This window comes from Crinia signifera, chromosome 1, assembly GCF_055691185.1.
Source record: "Crinia signifera chromosome 1, ASM5569118v1, whole genome shotgun sequence".
Lineage (NCBI taxonomy): Eukaryota > Metazoa > Chordata > Amphibia > Anura > Myobatrachidae > Crinia > Crinia signifera.
In genome coordinates, this window is record NC_139217.1 from 231,368,745 (window position 1) to 231,384,772 (window position 16,028).

At 43.4% G+C, this 16,028-nt stretch overlaps 1 protein-coding gene across 1 annotated transcript; it reads right to left on the reverse strand.

Moving 5' to 3' along the window:
- Positions 1 to 1,418: 1,418 nt before the first annotated feature.
- Positions 1,419 to 13,444, reverse strand: OAZ1 (ornithine decarboxylase antizyme 1). Its single transcript, XM_083179404.1, is given in 6 exon segments — positions 1,419 to 1,870; positions 3,569 to 3,654; positions 6,252 to 6,424; positions 7,454 to 7,540; positions 7,542 to 7,599; positions 13,246 to 13,444. Coding segments are annotated over 6 exon segments (651 nt in total). The 5' UTR covers positions 13,362 to 13,444; the 3' UTR covers positions 1,419 to 1,739.
- Between the last annotated feature and the right edge of the window lie 2,584 nt (positions 13,445 to 16,028).

Consider the following 16,028-nt stretch of genomic DNA (forward strand, 5'->3'; position numbering starts at 1 on the left):
ACACCCCTGGAGGGAGAATAAATTAGTGTGCCGAGCGTAGCGAGGCACCGGGCCCGCTGTGTGGCGAGCGCAGCGAGCCCGCAAGGGGGGGGGGGGGGGGATCCACATCCCCCCCTTGTCGGCATTTCGGCTGTCGGGATTCTGAACGCCGGGATTCAATACTGAATCCGAATGATCACTGTTTGAAAGATAATAGTACATTACCAGATTTTTGTTCAGATAATTCTGTGTACTCAGCTTAATGCTACTTTGAGCATTTTAAGCCATACAGTTCTTATACATGAGGAAATGCTTTGGTGTTATTGCTCCATTACTGCTTATGTGCACTTAATTATGCTAGGAACTCACACTGCCTTACTGGAACACCAATGCATTAGGAAGACTTGTTCGCCTCAATTTGTCCTGAGCTCCCCGGGAGAGCTCGTAAGTTTTAGCACTTCATTTATTTTCATTTCTAAAAAAAATACATAATCTCTCCAGTTCAATGAGACTAAAAAGAACCCAGTTTGAGATTACTATACATTTGACATACCGATTGTGCAATGAAACAAATGTTTATTTCAAGTAGCAAGATGCCTGCTTGCATAAGTTACTGTAATGGTTTTCCAATAGATTAGTTACCAGCAATACTTAACTTTGAAGTGTCTGCCACTGCGCTATTATGGTGCCCATACAGGAGGGTCACTTTATCCAATTGCATAAGGATGGGCCCCACTTGAAATTAGTAATGGTGACCGAGTAAGTCTGTCAGCTTAGCCACATCATTTCTGGTTCCTGAAGGCAGCAGCATTAATCCTACATGCATTTATCTTGAACGCTGGAAGCAGTACACAGCCAGAGGGACACAATTCAGGAATTTCACACTATACAATATAAGGATGCACATACCACTCCACTTATAAGTGCTGAAGATATTGTGAATTGGAGGGCCTTCTGTCCACTGAACCACAAGATTTTAGAGATTGCAGCCTATAAAGACAAACAGTAATTTATGCCCACTTTGATGTTCATCATCTACCGTCACATGGTTTAGTGTTTGGCTACACCAGGGGTGGGGGAACCTTTTTGTTGCGCCAAGGGCCGTTGTATGGGGGGGGGGGGATCTTTTGGGGGCCATATGTAAAAATTTCTCTTACAAATTGTCCTGCTGCAGCTGTCCCACGCTTCGGCAGCTGCCGTTGAATAGGACTGACCCGTTGAATAGGACTGACAATCAACAGCAGCCGGAGACTAAAAGCCTCGCGAGAACTACAGACTCTTACAAGAATTCCCCTGTACTCGACTCACGGCAAAGCCACCCGTCCGGGTGGGAGGGCCACTCGGCTACCTGGGCTGCATACGGCCCCCGGGCCTGAGGTTCCCCACCCCTGGGCTACACCATAGATTTACATTTAATTATGTACTAAAAACACAAAGAACAAATTTAAAGGTTTTATTTAGAGAATTAAAGCAAGACATCTGATATCACAAAAACACATAAAACCTCCAATGACATTGCAGTAATCTGGAGTGCGCATTTATTCAACATCAAAACATGCAAACAAATTCAGAAGATATCTGGGTTGAAAAAATAAAAATCAACATCTTGTCCCAACTACCTGCTCCACCCTGGATAAGCAACCAAGGCAAAAATACAACCACACCAGAAAGACGGAGATGTTAATCAAACTTCTCACAACTCATCATATAATCGATGACTAAAGAAAAAAGCTCTAAAGATGCAGGACATTGCAGGATTTCTAGTCTTCATCAGAAGAATCTCTTTCAAACGTGTAAGCCATGAAGCAAGCATCTGGTCTCTTAGGGATTAGGGGATGTCCAGGTCTCACAATCTCAAAGCCCAAAAAGCTGAAGGTTCGTAGAAGTGCAGCTGAGGGAAGATAAAAAATAGGATGTTCAAATTACACGAGACTTGCAATGTAGCATTAACATTGATGCCCATGTTCACAAAAATTAGCATCTGTCCTGCAAGGGCCAGGGGCAAACCCAAGGACACTAAGTAGTTGGTGCTTGTTGTAGCAATTTAACTGTTGTGTTGATTAGATTACTACTAAACATGTGCCCAAGTCATGGGTTAAAAGCTTATATCAACCAAGTTATTCCAATGTTCTGGTGAGTGCACCCGAACCAAACAAATTTCTCCTCAGCACCAGGACGCTGAAAAAAGGTCTTGTGGATAATTGGAGCAACAATTAAATTGCTACATTGGGAGCCCATAAGGCACCCAGTAAAGCAATTAACACAAGACTATTGAAAACATACTAGCTTCCATTTCACAATTTCAGCACCCATGCAAATGTTTGAAACCATATTGAAGGCTATTTATGCATCAGAACATTGCTTGCACTAGGTCAGTGCATAAACCTATAACCCAACAAGCACTATGAATGAATGAATGAATGAATGTATGTATGTATGTATGTATGTATGTATGTATGTATGTATGTATGTGCTTAACAAATTTTTAAAAAAAAAAAAAAAAAAAAATCACATGCATCTACAGACTACCCTGCTGCCCACTGGAATATGGCTCATTTGCCTACATGTTCCATTAAGATGCTAGCATTCCTCAAACCACAGGTTCTGTAAGGAGACCTGCAAAACATGCACTTAGTGATTCTTTTAAATGCATCAGTCAGTAAATTAGTGCACCGGTCAGGTGACCTGGAAACCATGCACTGTGTGGGGTCCTGAGGACAGAGTTTGAGAACTGCCTCAGACTGGAACCCACTTTTGTTCTCAAACAGTGATTTGTCCAGGCAGTCTAAAGTGATTTTGTATAATCACGTGGGCAATATGGTCACTAAGCGACCATATTGCCCACGATGGGAGTGTGCACCGGCGATATATCGCCGGGTGCGTGCTCCCGTTTTTACCCATGTAGAGATTGCTGGCCGCAGGAACATGCTCCTGCGACCAGCCGATTACCACTGCCGGGCTCTCCCGGCAGTTTATTTTTCATCAGCGACCATCTCTGGTCGCTGATGAATAGGAGAAACTGAGCAATATATTGCTCAGCCATATATGGCTGAGCAATATATCTCCCCCGTGTGTACGGGGCTTAAGCAATGATACATATATAAAATGTAATCTCTGGACTTTTTCTTTAAGAGCATGTACGGGCTAACCTGTCACAGTATTGTTCTCCATGCAGAAACATGTACAAGGCATTCGCAAACACCCCCCTCCCTACATGGTCCTATTAAGTGCACTGGTGTCAGCATGTGAGCTGGTGCCATTTGGGCCCATGAACATAAAGCAAAGACTACAAAGCAACGCCAAACTGCATTTTCTAAACAATGTATATCTTTAGATAATGATGCAATTTTTTAAGCTTTAGGTGTTAAGCACAACAGTTACATAAGAGCAACCCAAGTGTTATGGAAGATAACATTAACATATTTATGATTTAAGTTGATATAGTTCTGGGATACTGTAGAGATCATGCCTGCTGTCTAGTTTGAATCTTCATTTTTACTACTTAAAACATGTAGTCAATACTTCACTACAGTTAGCATGCAATGGGTCTTTGATAATGACTTGTCAGATAGCAGCTATTAGCCCTTACCTCTATCATCTCTGTTCTTGTGGAAACAGATGAAGACATGATCGACTTGGAGTTGCTCCTCCGCAAATTCTAACAGAACAGCAAAACTAGAAGAAAAATAAATAAATGTTGCAACGGTTATTAAACTGATACTGTTTTTACATTGCAGAAATGGGTAATGACACGGTATTCTTAAATGGGACTTTAAACGGGTCTGAGCCTTGAGACCTTTCACATTGCAGGTGAAAACATTTTTAAAAATCATTTAATACCATTCAAACATTCAACCCCCAAGGGACATGTTTCAAGCCATTGAAATAGAGCGGTTCAAACTGCCAAAAAAGGCTTTAAAACGTGTAGGACTCCGCTTTTTAACCGTGTTGAAATACCGGTTAACTTTAACCGGTAAATCAACTCTGGCACTTTCACATTGCAGCCTTAAACGTTTTAAAATGGAACTACTAGGGTATTTCAATGACAGTAACAAGTAACTGTTCCAAATTGTAGATTTGGTACACCTAATTTTGTGCAACTGTCATGTATAGGGAAGGTTTACCATCAGAGGTGTACATAATTTGTACAAGCAATAGCTATAAGGGGAAGGAGATAAGTACACAACAGCATGATCTCAAGTTTGCTACCCCATAGGGCAGGGATGGCCAAACCGGTCCTCGAGATCTACCAACGGTCCACATTTTCCAGGTTACCTAGCTGCTGCACAGCTGTAGTCATTACTAACTGTCACATTTTAAAACATGCTGCATTCATTCCTACTATAGACCCACAGGTTGCCTGGAAAACATGCACCGTTGGTAGATCTTGAGGACAGGTTTGGCCACCCCTGCCATAGGGTAACCAGCACTTTTGAAAGGGAGTGAACAAAGGCTGCTAACTGGACTGATTATAGCATTTAAAGATGCAGCAGCAATCCACCCCTTTAGTGCCTTTTGACTTTAACAGCATTAATACTGCCTTCTAAATAAATGACAGAATTTATAAACTTTGGGATTAGAAAGGGGTGAGCTGGGCACCAAACAATTTAACAGGAGGCTATAGTACCTCTGTCAGGGACAGAGATACTATAGCCTCCCGTTCAACAGGACCCAGGCAGTTTGTCCTACAGCATGCCACATTCCACACAAAGGAGGCTAAAGCTGGAGCAGTGTCAGGAATGGGGGTACTTCAATGAGACCTTTGTAACCCATTAGCAGCATTTAAAGGGACACTATTGAATTAACTCATTAACTATATGCTCATTACAATTTAAACTGTTCTGGATGTGTGGATTTACACCTGAAGAATACACCATTCCATTCAGATTTACCAAATTCTTAGTAAATACAAGTGGACCATCATATTTGGGTGACAGTTTACAGATACCTGTTCCGGAATTGTCTGCTGCTACTACGTTTGCATTTTGAGCGCCACTCAAGTGGCTGCTGATTTACAGACATCAGTGACCCCTCCCCACTTAAGCTGTCATCACATGTACAAGATAGCTACCACATTTATTGGAGTTTACACTGGTATGCTAATTTGGTATAGTTCTATTTACTAGTAAGATTGTGGGGTACCAACATAGTGCTCTAACCACATTGTCCACTATTTGTGACAGATCTCCTTTGATTTCCTTTTCTGACCAAGTCTAATGCACCAGACCTCCTAGCTGATTAATGGGTTTGTCCCAAACAAACAGTTTATCGAGAGATCTATTTATGCTCCTTACCATATGCTTAATAACCCAACTGGCGGACTGTCTGGTGGGAAGAGTATGAAATAGATAGATTATATAGCAAATTGCTTGTCATTTTCTCCAAAACATAATGACATTTGTTCCCATCAGACAGATCTTTACTTGTGTACCCACTTAAAATAACTGCATGTAAAACGCTATAGTAACATTGCTTAGAATTAGAATTGTCAGGAGGCATAGAGCACAATGATGTGAGCAGTTCAGGAGGTATCAAGTTGCCAGAAGTATAGCTTGCGCAAAGTGACAGACAAGTCTCACATTGCAAGCTTCCTTCATATTGTAGCTTCAACTGTAAGCGTTCAGACATTTGAGTCATTGGTTTTGTATTTTTTTTATACAAATCTGATTAGGTTAGACCAGTCAATAAGTATTGCATGTACAGACCTTGCATTACCTTCTGCAGAAGAAACTAAATAAAAAATTATAATCTAGGATTAGTGATTAAATTATACAATGGTGTACAAAAACCAATGTCTTAAGGATACTTCTACACAGAAGATTAAATATTTACTGCCGCATCACAGACCTAAAACAAAAAATTTCACTAAGATGGTAGTCCCAGTCTCTCGGTGGGGATGCTGCGTGTCCCTGCCAGTCTCGCTTCAGGGAGACGGGCAGGGTTAGGGGGGCGCTCGGGGTACCTGTGGCAACAGCGGGGAACGGAGGCAGGCTCCGTTGCCAGGTGGCACGCACGCTCCCTGGCGGGAATGGCGTTAGAAACACCAGCCCCTGCAAAGATGGGCCAAGCTCCATCTGTATCCTGATTTTATCTATCTCTCAAAAGTAATCTTGAAAACGTGTGAGGTGGACTGTAAGCTTTCTGAAGACATTTTTGACATATATAGTGGCAGATGCTCAATTAGTTTAGAGATACCACTCCGGTGCATTAAAAGGAGGGGTAATACTGGATAAGTAAAGAATACAGCTCACTGAATGGTATTAGTAACTTACCTATCTTTACTCCCATCTGGGAGTGTGCCACTTGGGATTTCTATATACAGGTTATTGTTGTTTAAGACGGCTCTCCAGTCTACTTGCTTGCCATCTGATAGCCTGGATTCCACATTAAGAATTTTGGTCCTGTTATTGGACGTAAGCTCCTCTGTTATGTTCAGCCTATTATCCTAAAAAAAAAAAAAAAAAAAAAAGTGGGTCAGTGATTGGTTAGGTGGTATGAACACACGGTAAGATTTGGCTTCCAATGTTCCCGATAGAGGGAACATTTGTATTAAAGGGATACAAAACAGTTTGAACATTTAAACCACTTTCTAACCTTACAAGTAATGTCACTTTTATTTATAAAGTGACCTTTTACTTAGTTACCAAACCAAATGGTTTTATGCCCAAAGCAGCATTTTTCATTTAATGCAGAGATTGCGTTAGGACAACTAAACATAAGATGCAAGTTATGTTCACAAGCATATGGGAGTCTGAAGAGAACAGCAGAATCAAGTTTGATATGACCAGGGCAATAATGTGTAAAGGAAACTCCTAAACTAAGCAAATATTCCATTTATATGGAAGATTATCTTGTGATCTCTCTAGATGGATTATCTTGTGATCTCTCTAGATGGAGTAGTTTCATATGTGGTTACGCAAGTGCTTTTTGTTCTTTCAGACATTGGCAAGTCTTATTTTTTGGGCATGATTAAATTAGATTTGTTTGTTCTTTGACAGAATACATAGGTACTGCAGCAATACATGTTACAGCCAGCATTACACAAAGCTGGGGTGAACGCATGTATATTTTTTGCAGTGAGCATTCCAGTATCAAGTAGCCCTGAGCTTGAAAGACCAGGTTCTCATGGGGTGCCAGATGACTTCCCAACAGTTGTGATTTGTATGTCTGTATACTGACGATCGGAATCCCAACTCCCAAACACCTGACAGTCAGGGGCTATTATCTATCATGGGGGCCCATGGCCTGCAAGGGACTTCTTTGCACTCACCCACACCTTTGTCGGAGTACCAGCTGTTGGGATTCGGATGTTGGCATACTAACAGTCAGAACCCCAACTGTCAGTCCTACCTACCACCTCCATTCTCATGAACAATGCCACATCACTAAATTTATTTTTCAGCATTAATAATTCACTACTTCATCTTGGTCAAACAAGACATTTTGCCTAAACTGAGGAAAACGCAATACTTACAGAATAAAATAAGTTAGCTGAAAGATTGTGATCCCTCTGACTATTCCCTCGCCCACCTGGGATCTTCAGGGGTGGGTGAGGGACATCAGGAACACCACCGAGGCCCTGGACCCAGGTTACTACAGCAATTGAAAGAGACCCTGGAACTGGAAGAAATAAAATAATGCACGATTAAAAGTTAGTGTAGAATGAGAACATCCTACATTCTGCAGTAACACTACCATATTATATATAGAACACATTCCACAGAGCTTTAGAGAAAATTACCTTCATCATCGCCCCAGTACAATTGGGATACGGTCATTAGGTCTACAACCACTAGGTCGACCTGGATCTAGGCAGTATTTCATGCCCTACTAGAGCGTGATGGGAGAGTAAAATAGTGTGCCCAAAGCATAGCAAGCTATGCACATCAAACTGTGTTCATGTGGACATTCAGGTTAAAAAAAAAAAAAAAAGCAGTCGACCTAGCTGTTGTAGACCAAACGATCTACAAGAAAAAAAAATGCCATCTAAGTGGATAAACAGGTGCTTATGCTAGCTGCTCACACCTTTTTTAAAAAGTTGTCTGAGTAAAACAAAAAACGTCAGGCCAGGCAAAGCCTCTGTTGGACTATGAAAAATGCTTTCCATTTGGATCAGCTCTCCCACCTCCATTTTTGGTTTCCACCATACCATCTGAAACTGGACTTCCACCCGGGATACCACCACCTGCTAATTGTTGGAGCCTATAAAATATCTGTCTCATACGAGGTATATGGACACCCAAATACCAGTTTAACTATGGACACCGAGGATTACAATTAACAAGCAGAGGAGAACATAACTAGGAACAAGTGAGAACAGCAATATAATATTCGGTACTTATGTAGTATCTGGGATGCCGATTTTCTGATTGTATGCCTTAAGGTGCCCATACACTAGTAAGATTTATCTTCAGATCTGGCTGGTTGGAACAAAAACATGGTTATGGATGAGTGACAGTTTGTTTTCCAGCTTTTCCAAGCAAATGGTCAACTGTCATTTGCTCTCATCCATACCCATGTTTTTGTTCCAGACAGATCTGTAGATAAATCTGCGTGTGTATGGCCACCTTTACCTTAAGGCATACAATCAGATGCGATTCAACGCGATTTTCGGCAAAATCACATCGAATCGCATAGGATTCAATTAACAAGGTCCTGTTCATTTCCCCACTATCCAAGTGGGCATAGAGTTGATCTTATAAAGCGTGGCGAGCCCCGCGGAAAACAGGGCTCGCTGCGCTTTATAAAATTAACTCTATGCCCACTTGAATAGTGGGGAAAGGAACAGGACTATGTTAACATTGAATCCTATGGAAAATCGCATCAGATCCCATGCGATTTTTCCAACCAGATTTTAAAAAACGGGCGCTACAATAACCCTTTGTTGCACATCTTCATAACAGAAGTGATCACATTTGTCATTAATACCTGCTACTAAGGAGTTACTTTATGCACATATTTTTAAAAAACTAATTCCATTGTCATGCTGGAATTTAGCTCAGGCTAAAGGGGCCTACCTAGGTAGATATTTTGCTGAGCGATGCTAAATCACTCAGCAAGATTGCTTAGCACAGCGATGTCCCAAGGCTTCATTTATTTTTGCTTGCAAGCAAAAACCAGTGTTAAGTGGAGCTTTGTTGCTGGTCACACCATAAATGCGACATGTCATGCGCTCTGCATGGTTGAAGCTGCTTAACATTGACTCTCATGGGAATGATAATCCTGTATGCTTAGATCTGAATTAAGTTGTTCTATCACACCTGATCTATCTAAAGTGCAATAGATCACAGGGCAATATTCAATTGATCTATTTGGCATTGATTGAGCTCATAATGGTCTGGTTTAGCTGCCCATGGCGGATGTTCTTTTAAAAGATCAGAGTACTTAAATGGGTGAATGTATTTCAGCTTGCAACCCCAGGGGTGCAAGTGCAGACACTAGTGGCTTCAAATGAATAGCTGTGGTCAATGTCATCTAGTGACTGCTGGCCACAAACGTTTGATTTGGCTTGACTGGATCGCTTAAATACCCCATAACTCCACCGCTATCGCCTGGCGATTAAGATTCAGCATAGTCTGTCAGGGCCAGTGTTCTCACTGGAGAATACCTGCCCTGACAGATCACTCAGTGGGCTTTTTGCAGGAAACAAACAGCTCATTGGCACTTGACCGGGAGCTAAACTCCATTGTAAAGTCCTGTACACACAGGGCAACAGGTGCACTGTGCTAAACAAGCTGCCTAAGAACAGGTGGCTCATCATGTGACGCATCTGTGAGGTGTGCCGAGCAGTGTTTCACCTATAATCTTTATTATAGGCAAAACATTGCAATTTAAGCCGTATGCACTGCATCTCTGCAGGTGATTGCACATCACCATAGGTTGTAAACCCTGAGCAATTTGTGCTTCATTTCTAATTTAGCCATCTACTCAGATCTTAGAACCCAAAAATTCACATTTGGCACCCAAACAGGAGACTTCAGCTTGCCAGCATGGGGGCTGAAATGTGTATCAACATACCCCAACACACCTGAACAGTACAACTGAATTGCTCTGTTGGAGCCATCAAGTACTGCCTGCATGGAAGCAAAAAAAGGTAACTCCCCCAATGAGCTGCATGTGTAAATATATTCACACCCCATGGACTATTTGAACTGGATCCCATTGCATGCGATGTAGTCCAAAACGCATGCGATAATCACAGCATGTACCTTCAGGACTCATCCAAGCCCCCCCCCCCATATAGTGCAGGTAAGCCCCAAGGGCAATTAACCACTGGCACCAGGTGCTATAAATTTAGTAACCTGGCATTTGCGAAACTGTGGCCCCTGCTGCAAAGTGCTGCTAATGGTTTCCTCTGGCCACCACCTTTGGTACCGGGTATATTGAGTGCACCTTTGTAGAACTGGTATTAGCAGTAACTCTGGCCACTCCAGCAACTGAAGTAGGTTGACATGCCTAAGGTCGACAAATGCATTAGGTCAATCAAAAAGTAAACATGAGTTTTTCACTTTTGTCCCAACGGCAACTTATTCAACATGCACACCATCTAAGCATACCGCATAACCTTTCATGGATCATCATGCTTTGGGCAAAGTGCCACACTTATTCTCCCACCACGCCAAAGTGGATGGAAGGGCATGAAATACCACCTGTTGGCAGTAAAAACTCATGTCAACCTTTTGACTGTTGAACTTGCATTGTCAACATACTTGCGCCGCCCTTTGGTGGTCAACCCAATAGGTGTCAATAATGACATATCCCATCTAATACCCCTTTTACACCAAGAAATAACCCAGGTCGGATCCAGGTCAGCGTTGGTGTAAAAGGGGTCAACCCAGGTCCAGTAACACTGGTCTCCTAACCAGGGTTGAACACTGGTTGGACCTGGGTCGTGGGCGGTGTAAATGGTACCAACCCCGGTTGGGACATCTGGGTAGTGCTGAAAGGGTACCAGAAGTGCTGGACGCCTTTCCACAGTGCGCTGCAGTGGCAAAGGAAGGATACAGGCAGTGCACACAGAAATCATAATTGGCTAAAGTGGGGGGGGGGGAGCACATGGGAGATTCGGTCTGCTGCTGCAGTGGAAGGGGCTGGGGAGAGCACATGGGTGATGCTGCACTTTTATACTGCTATGTGTGCTTGAGCAGTGAATTAAATTTTGAAAAATATTTTACTAAAAAAAAACATTTTTCAATGCTAACTAGTCATGCCTTAATTTTTATTTTAAATCATTGAGGGAAAGTTGGATGGCAGTTTATCCTAAAATCCATAGGGAAAAGCAGTGCTGACCCAGGTTCAGCGTAAACAGTGCAGACCTGGGTCAAAGTGCTGTGTAAATGGGGTATGAAGCTAGGTCCAACCCTGGACCCTGTAAAAGGGGTAGAAGTAGGATTAAGTACTTGAGCTTATTAACATAACTACCTAATGATAGCAGGGAGCAAACTGTTACCCCATCTCATGTGTCAGTTTCATCTTTCCTTTTAAGAATATGGAACATTGGTACAATTGTTCCCTATGTTAGGCTAAACAGGTTTTATTTGTAATAAGTGTTGGGTGAAATAATTTGTTTGTTATTAGACAGCACTCTTACGTGGTTTTATAAAGCTATGCAAGTTATCTGTACAAGAAACAGCACCTTGGTTAATGTGGAGCTGCAGTCTTGAACAAACAAGATAACTAAATTGCAGTCCTTGCAAGGATGATCCCTCAATAAAAGTATTTAAAATCACAGTAGCATCCAACAAGTTGAAAACATAATTTTTTAGAGTGTTGGCCAAACCTATAAAAATTGTAGCCCGCACACAATATTTAATAATGTATTTTTCAGCATCCATTTTCACCCTAGTACAGGATGAGGTTCTAGCTCCTCCTTATGCACCATCTCAACCTGCAACTCACATCTCAGCAGATCAAACAAGCAGATACCCAAAGGGGAATTGGAATCCCTGTGGAACAGCCATTTGAAGAATACACGATGCATTAATAAAATAAAATCTCTATTTTGTAGAATGGCAGCTGTGGGAGATTATGCACTTCAATTAACTATATTATAGCCATGCCCAGAGCACATTAAATATCTAGCTGGAAAACGACCTTCAAAATGGCAGAAGAAAATTCACAAGTGTCAGCATGTTGTAATACACTAAAAGCTACATACAGTTACTACCAATTGCTTATAAGCATTTACACTACATGGCCACAAGGAGATTGCAAAACTGCACAATCATTGCAGGCCTTAAGCCATCAGCCATTTTATGAAAGCAATATAGATTAGCATACAAGACCAGATAAAAGATTAATATAAAATAGAAGTTTCAGAAAAAGGGGGTTTCTACAGACTGTCAGGTAGGGAATATGCAGAAATGAAGCCGCGTGAAAATAGCTTCTGAAACCCTGCAAACCATCACACAAGTTAGCTGTTTCTACAGGAGGAAACAGAAAAGCCAAATACTAAGAATAGAGTTGGAATATTGACACATAAATCAACATCAATATTAAACCAAGCACGCCGCAAGTACTCCAATAATTAGAATGCAGCTCCACATAGGGCATGTACTGTATTATACCCCCCACCCTCCAGAATGGCTGGTCTCAAGCATACACCATATTAGCTTACTATCTTTTGCTCCAAAGTCACACGCACATTAAACAAAAGAAACCACACAACACGATGGAGGCCTGCACACATTTATTGCCGTGGCACTCAAAGGGCTGTTTCACACAGTACGGTTCCTGCCGCACGGTGAAATCCCGTACGGTCAGGGAGCCGCGCCGCACTCAGAATTTTATAATGGCAGGGATGGCCACAGCCCGGCAGCCGTCCCTTCCAGTGGGGGGATCCGGCTGCAGCCGTGCGGCCGGGCCGTGGCCGTCCCGTGTGAATGGACACAATAGTGTCCATTCACAACTGCTGAGTGCGGCACGGCTCCCTGGCCGTACGGGATTTCACCGTGCGGCAGGAACCGTACTGTGTGAAACAGCCCAAAGGGAGGGCGATAAATTACTCATTCACTTGGTTACTGTAGGCCTAGCCTCAGCATCGTATACACAAACCTCAGATTACCCCAAAAAATAGTGAGCCTGAGTGTCACGCCAGCCCTGCCCGTTCCTGTGACAGCTTTATTAGAACCCGGCCTCCATGGCAACACCCACATGAACCCGCTGACTCCTAAAGAGACACGCGAAACGCCGGGGTACGTCATAGACAGAGCGGGCGGCGGACACACGCCTGGCCTCGACTCTAACACGTAGGAGGAAGCCGCCTACCTTTCACTATTACTGGGAATACTCAGAAGAGGCATGGCGCAGCTTCTTTTATTTCCTTCCTTTTCTCTGGCAAAGCAATGGCTATTGAGTATCCGTTGGAGGGAGGATTTCACCATCCGGCCTCTCTGGTCTAAGAACCAGAAAATTCCCGGCCTTCTGCCTCTTCCGACGGAGTTTCTCAAAATGGCGGCTTGCCGTCTCGAATAACACCTTTAAGTAGTAAACTATGGGCTCCGCCCACCGACTGACACCTGCGACAGCCAATCACGAGGCTCCTCCTCAACACCGATTCGGGTCGCGCGCATTCACATCCATTCCCTATACGGATTGGCTGACGGGCGACCAGAGAAGACGACAGCGCGTGACCTTACCCCTGCAACAGCGCGCGCACGCGGAAAAGGACAGAAATTACTTGGATAAAACTTTAACAACAACGTAATAGAGGGTTAGGGTGTCGCTGTTGCGTCCTATGTGTGCTAGCACGTAATGGCGGTAACAGGACAAGGTGAGACGGCGGCAATCTTACGGATGCCGGTAGTATAATGTCAGACACAGTATTGTGTATGACTGTAATAGAAGCGGTTACATCATTGTCGCTATGGCAGCGCTGTCACGTGGTATAGTGACGTAGAACGGAAGGGGGCGTGGTTTACAAGTGTGGGGTCTCTCTCTCTGCTGTCTGCTCTGGTCTGGTGACTGGTCCGGCAGAGTGGCAGGCAGGCTTGCTATGTGGGTGTCATCATGTATTTTAGAGCAATCCCATGTAGAAGAACCATAAACCAGTGGTTTCCAATCTTGTTTGCATTACAGCACCATAGAGTACATGAATCCTTTTTCTGGCTAACAGTTTGTTATGGATAAATTCTGTAAATATGAAATTATGTGAGTTGTGCATGTATGTACAGCAGGGTTGCCGACCCTCCCGGAATTTGCGGGAGTCTCCCGAAAATCGGGTCCTTCCTCCCGGCCCCCGGAAGGGTGGGCAACCCTCCCGGAATCAGGGGGACCCCCACTGAGCCCCCCGATCGCGGCATTTATATGCCGCAATCCGCGGGTCTCAGGGGAGGGGGCGGAGCTAAAACGGCACAATCGTGTCGTTTTAGCCCCGCCCCCTCCATGGATATCAGTTATTTCTGTTATTTGCTGTAATGGGGGAGGGGCTTAATGACGTCACAGTTAAGCCCCGCCCCCAAAACTCGTAATGCAAGGGCTTCTCCCGGAGAGGATTTTTTTAAAGTCGGCAACCCTGATGTACAGTATTTCATCCTTAAGGGCATAGCTGCCTACCCTCCTGCATTCTGCAGGAGACTCCCTGAAATAACAGCAATCTCCCTCTCTTCCTCATTTCACCTAGCCCACATTACACTGTTACATTTTTGAGAAAAAAAGGATCTTATTATACTTACGATAATTCCGTTTCTTCCGATCCACTCCATGGCAGCCATTACTCTGGGTTATTTCCTCTTGCTCCTATGTTTAGACAGGTAGATTTGACTCCGCCCACCTTGGGTATATATCCTCCCCTTCCTCCACACCCTGCAGTCTTTCGAGTGTCTCCTATATAAAGGATAATTACAGGGGGGGGAATTCTAGGCTGCCATGGAGTGGATCGGAAGAAACGGAATTATCGTAAGTATAATTAGATCCTTTCTTCCTCACCCTCCATGGCAGCCATTACTCTGGGATGTACCAAAGCAAAACTATAATAAGGGAGGGATAATGAATAAAAAACCACACAACTAGATAATGCTCAAGAAGGATATATTAAACATAATCACAGTACAGCTTGTTGGAGCACCACCTTCCCAAAGTGGGCGGGAGATACATCCAAATTATAATAATTGGAAAAAGTATGAATGGAAGACCATGTAGCTGCGGTACATATTTCTTTCGCTGAGAGCAGCGCTCTGTTGGCCCACGACGTCGAGACTGCCCTAGTGGAGTGTGCCTTTTGCTTCTCTGGAGCTTCCATATTGTTTTCTCTATAAGCAAACGAGATAGCTTCCTTGATCCATCGGGCTATCGTTCCTTTAGAGGCTGCTTCTCCTTTTCTCGGTCCCGAGTGGAGAATGAAGAGCTGTTTCACCTTCCGAAACTCACTTACTCTCAGGAGATAGACTGAGATTGCTCTGTGAACGTCTAATTTATGCAATCTTTCTTCTTCAGCATCCTTTGGATTTGGAAAGAAAGTTGGCAAGATCACTTCTTGATTCAAGTGAAACCCTGAGACTACCTTTGGTAAGAAACCAGGATTTGTTCTTAACACTATCTTATCAGGAAAGATATTTAGGTACGGTTGTTCTGACCACAGTGCCTGAAGTTCGCTCTCTCTCCTGGCAGAGGTGATAGCTGTTAAGAAGATGACCTTCCAGGTAACGTACTTCAAAGATACCTGGTCCAATGGTTCAAAGGGAGCAGACATAAGGACGTTCAGAACCAGATTCAAGTCCCATGGAGCCAAAGGTTCCTTAAGTCTTGGACGTTCTCTCTTTAATGCTTGTATGAATTGCTTGATGAGCGGATCATCTGACAGTCTCCTATCCAGGAGGACAGACAGAGCGGAAATCTGAACTCTTAAGGTAGAAGCCGCTAGACCTAGTACAAAGCCATCATAGAGGAATTGTAGCACACAAGGCGTTCCAAACCTAATATCTTCAGGGTACGACTGAGCCCAGGACAGAAATTTCTTCCAGACCTTGTGGTATATTTTTGAAGAAACTGCCTTCCTTGCTTTCAACAGAAAGCCTGCCACCTGCTCTGACACCCCTTTCTCTGTCAGAATC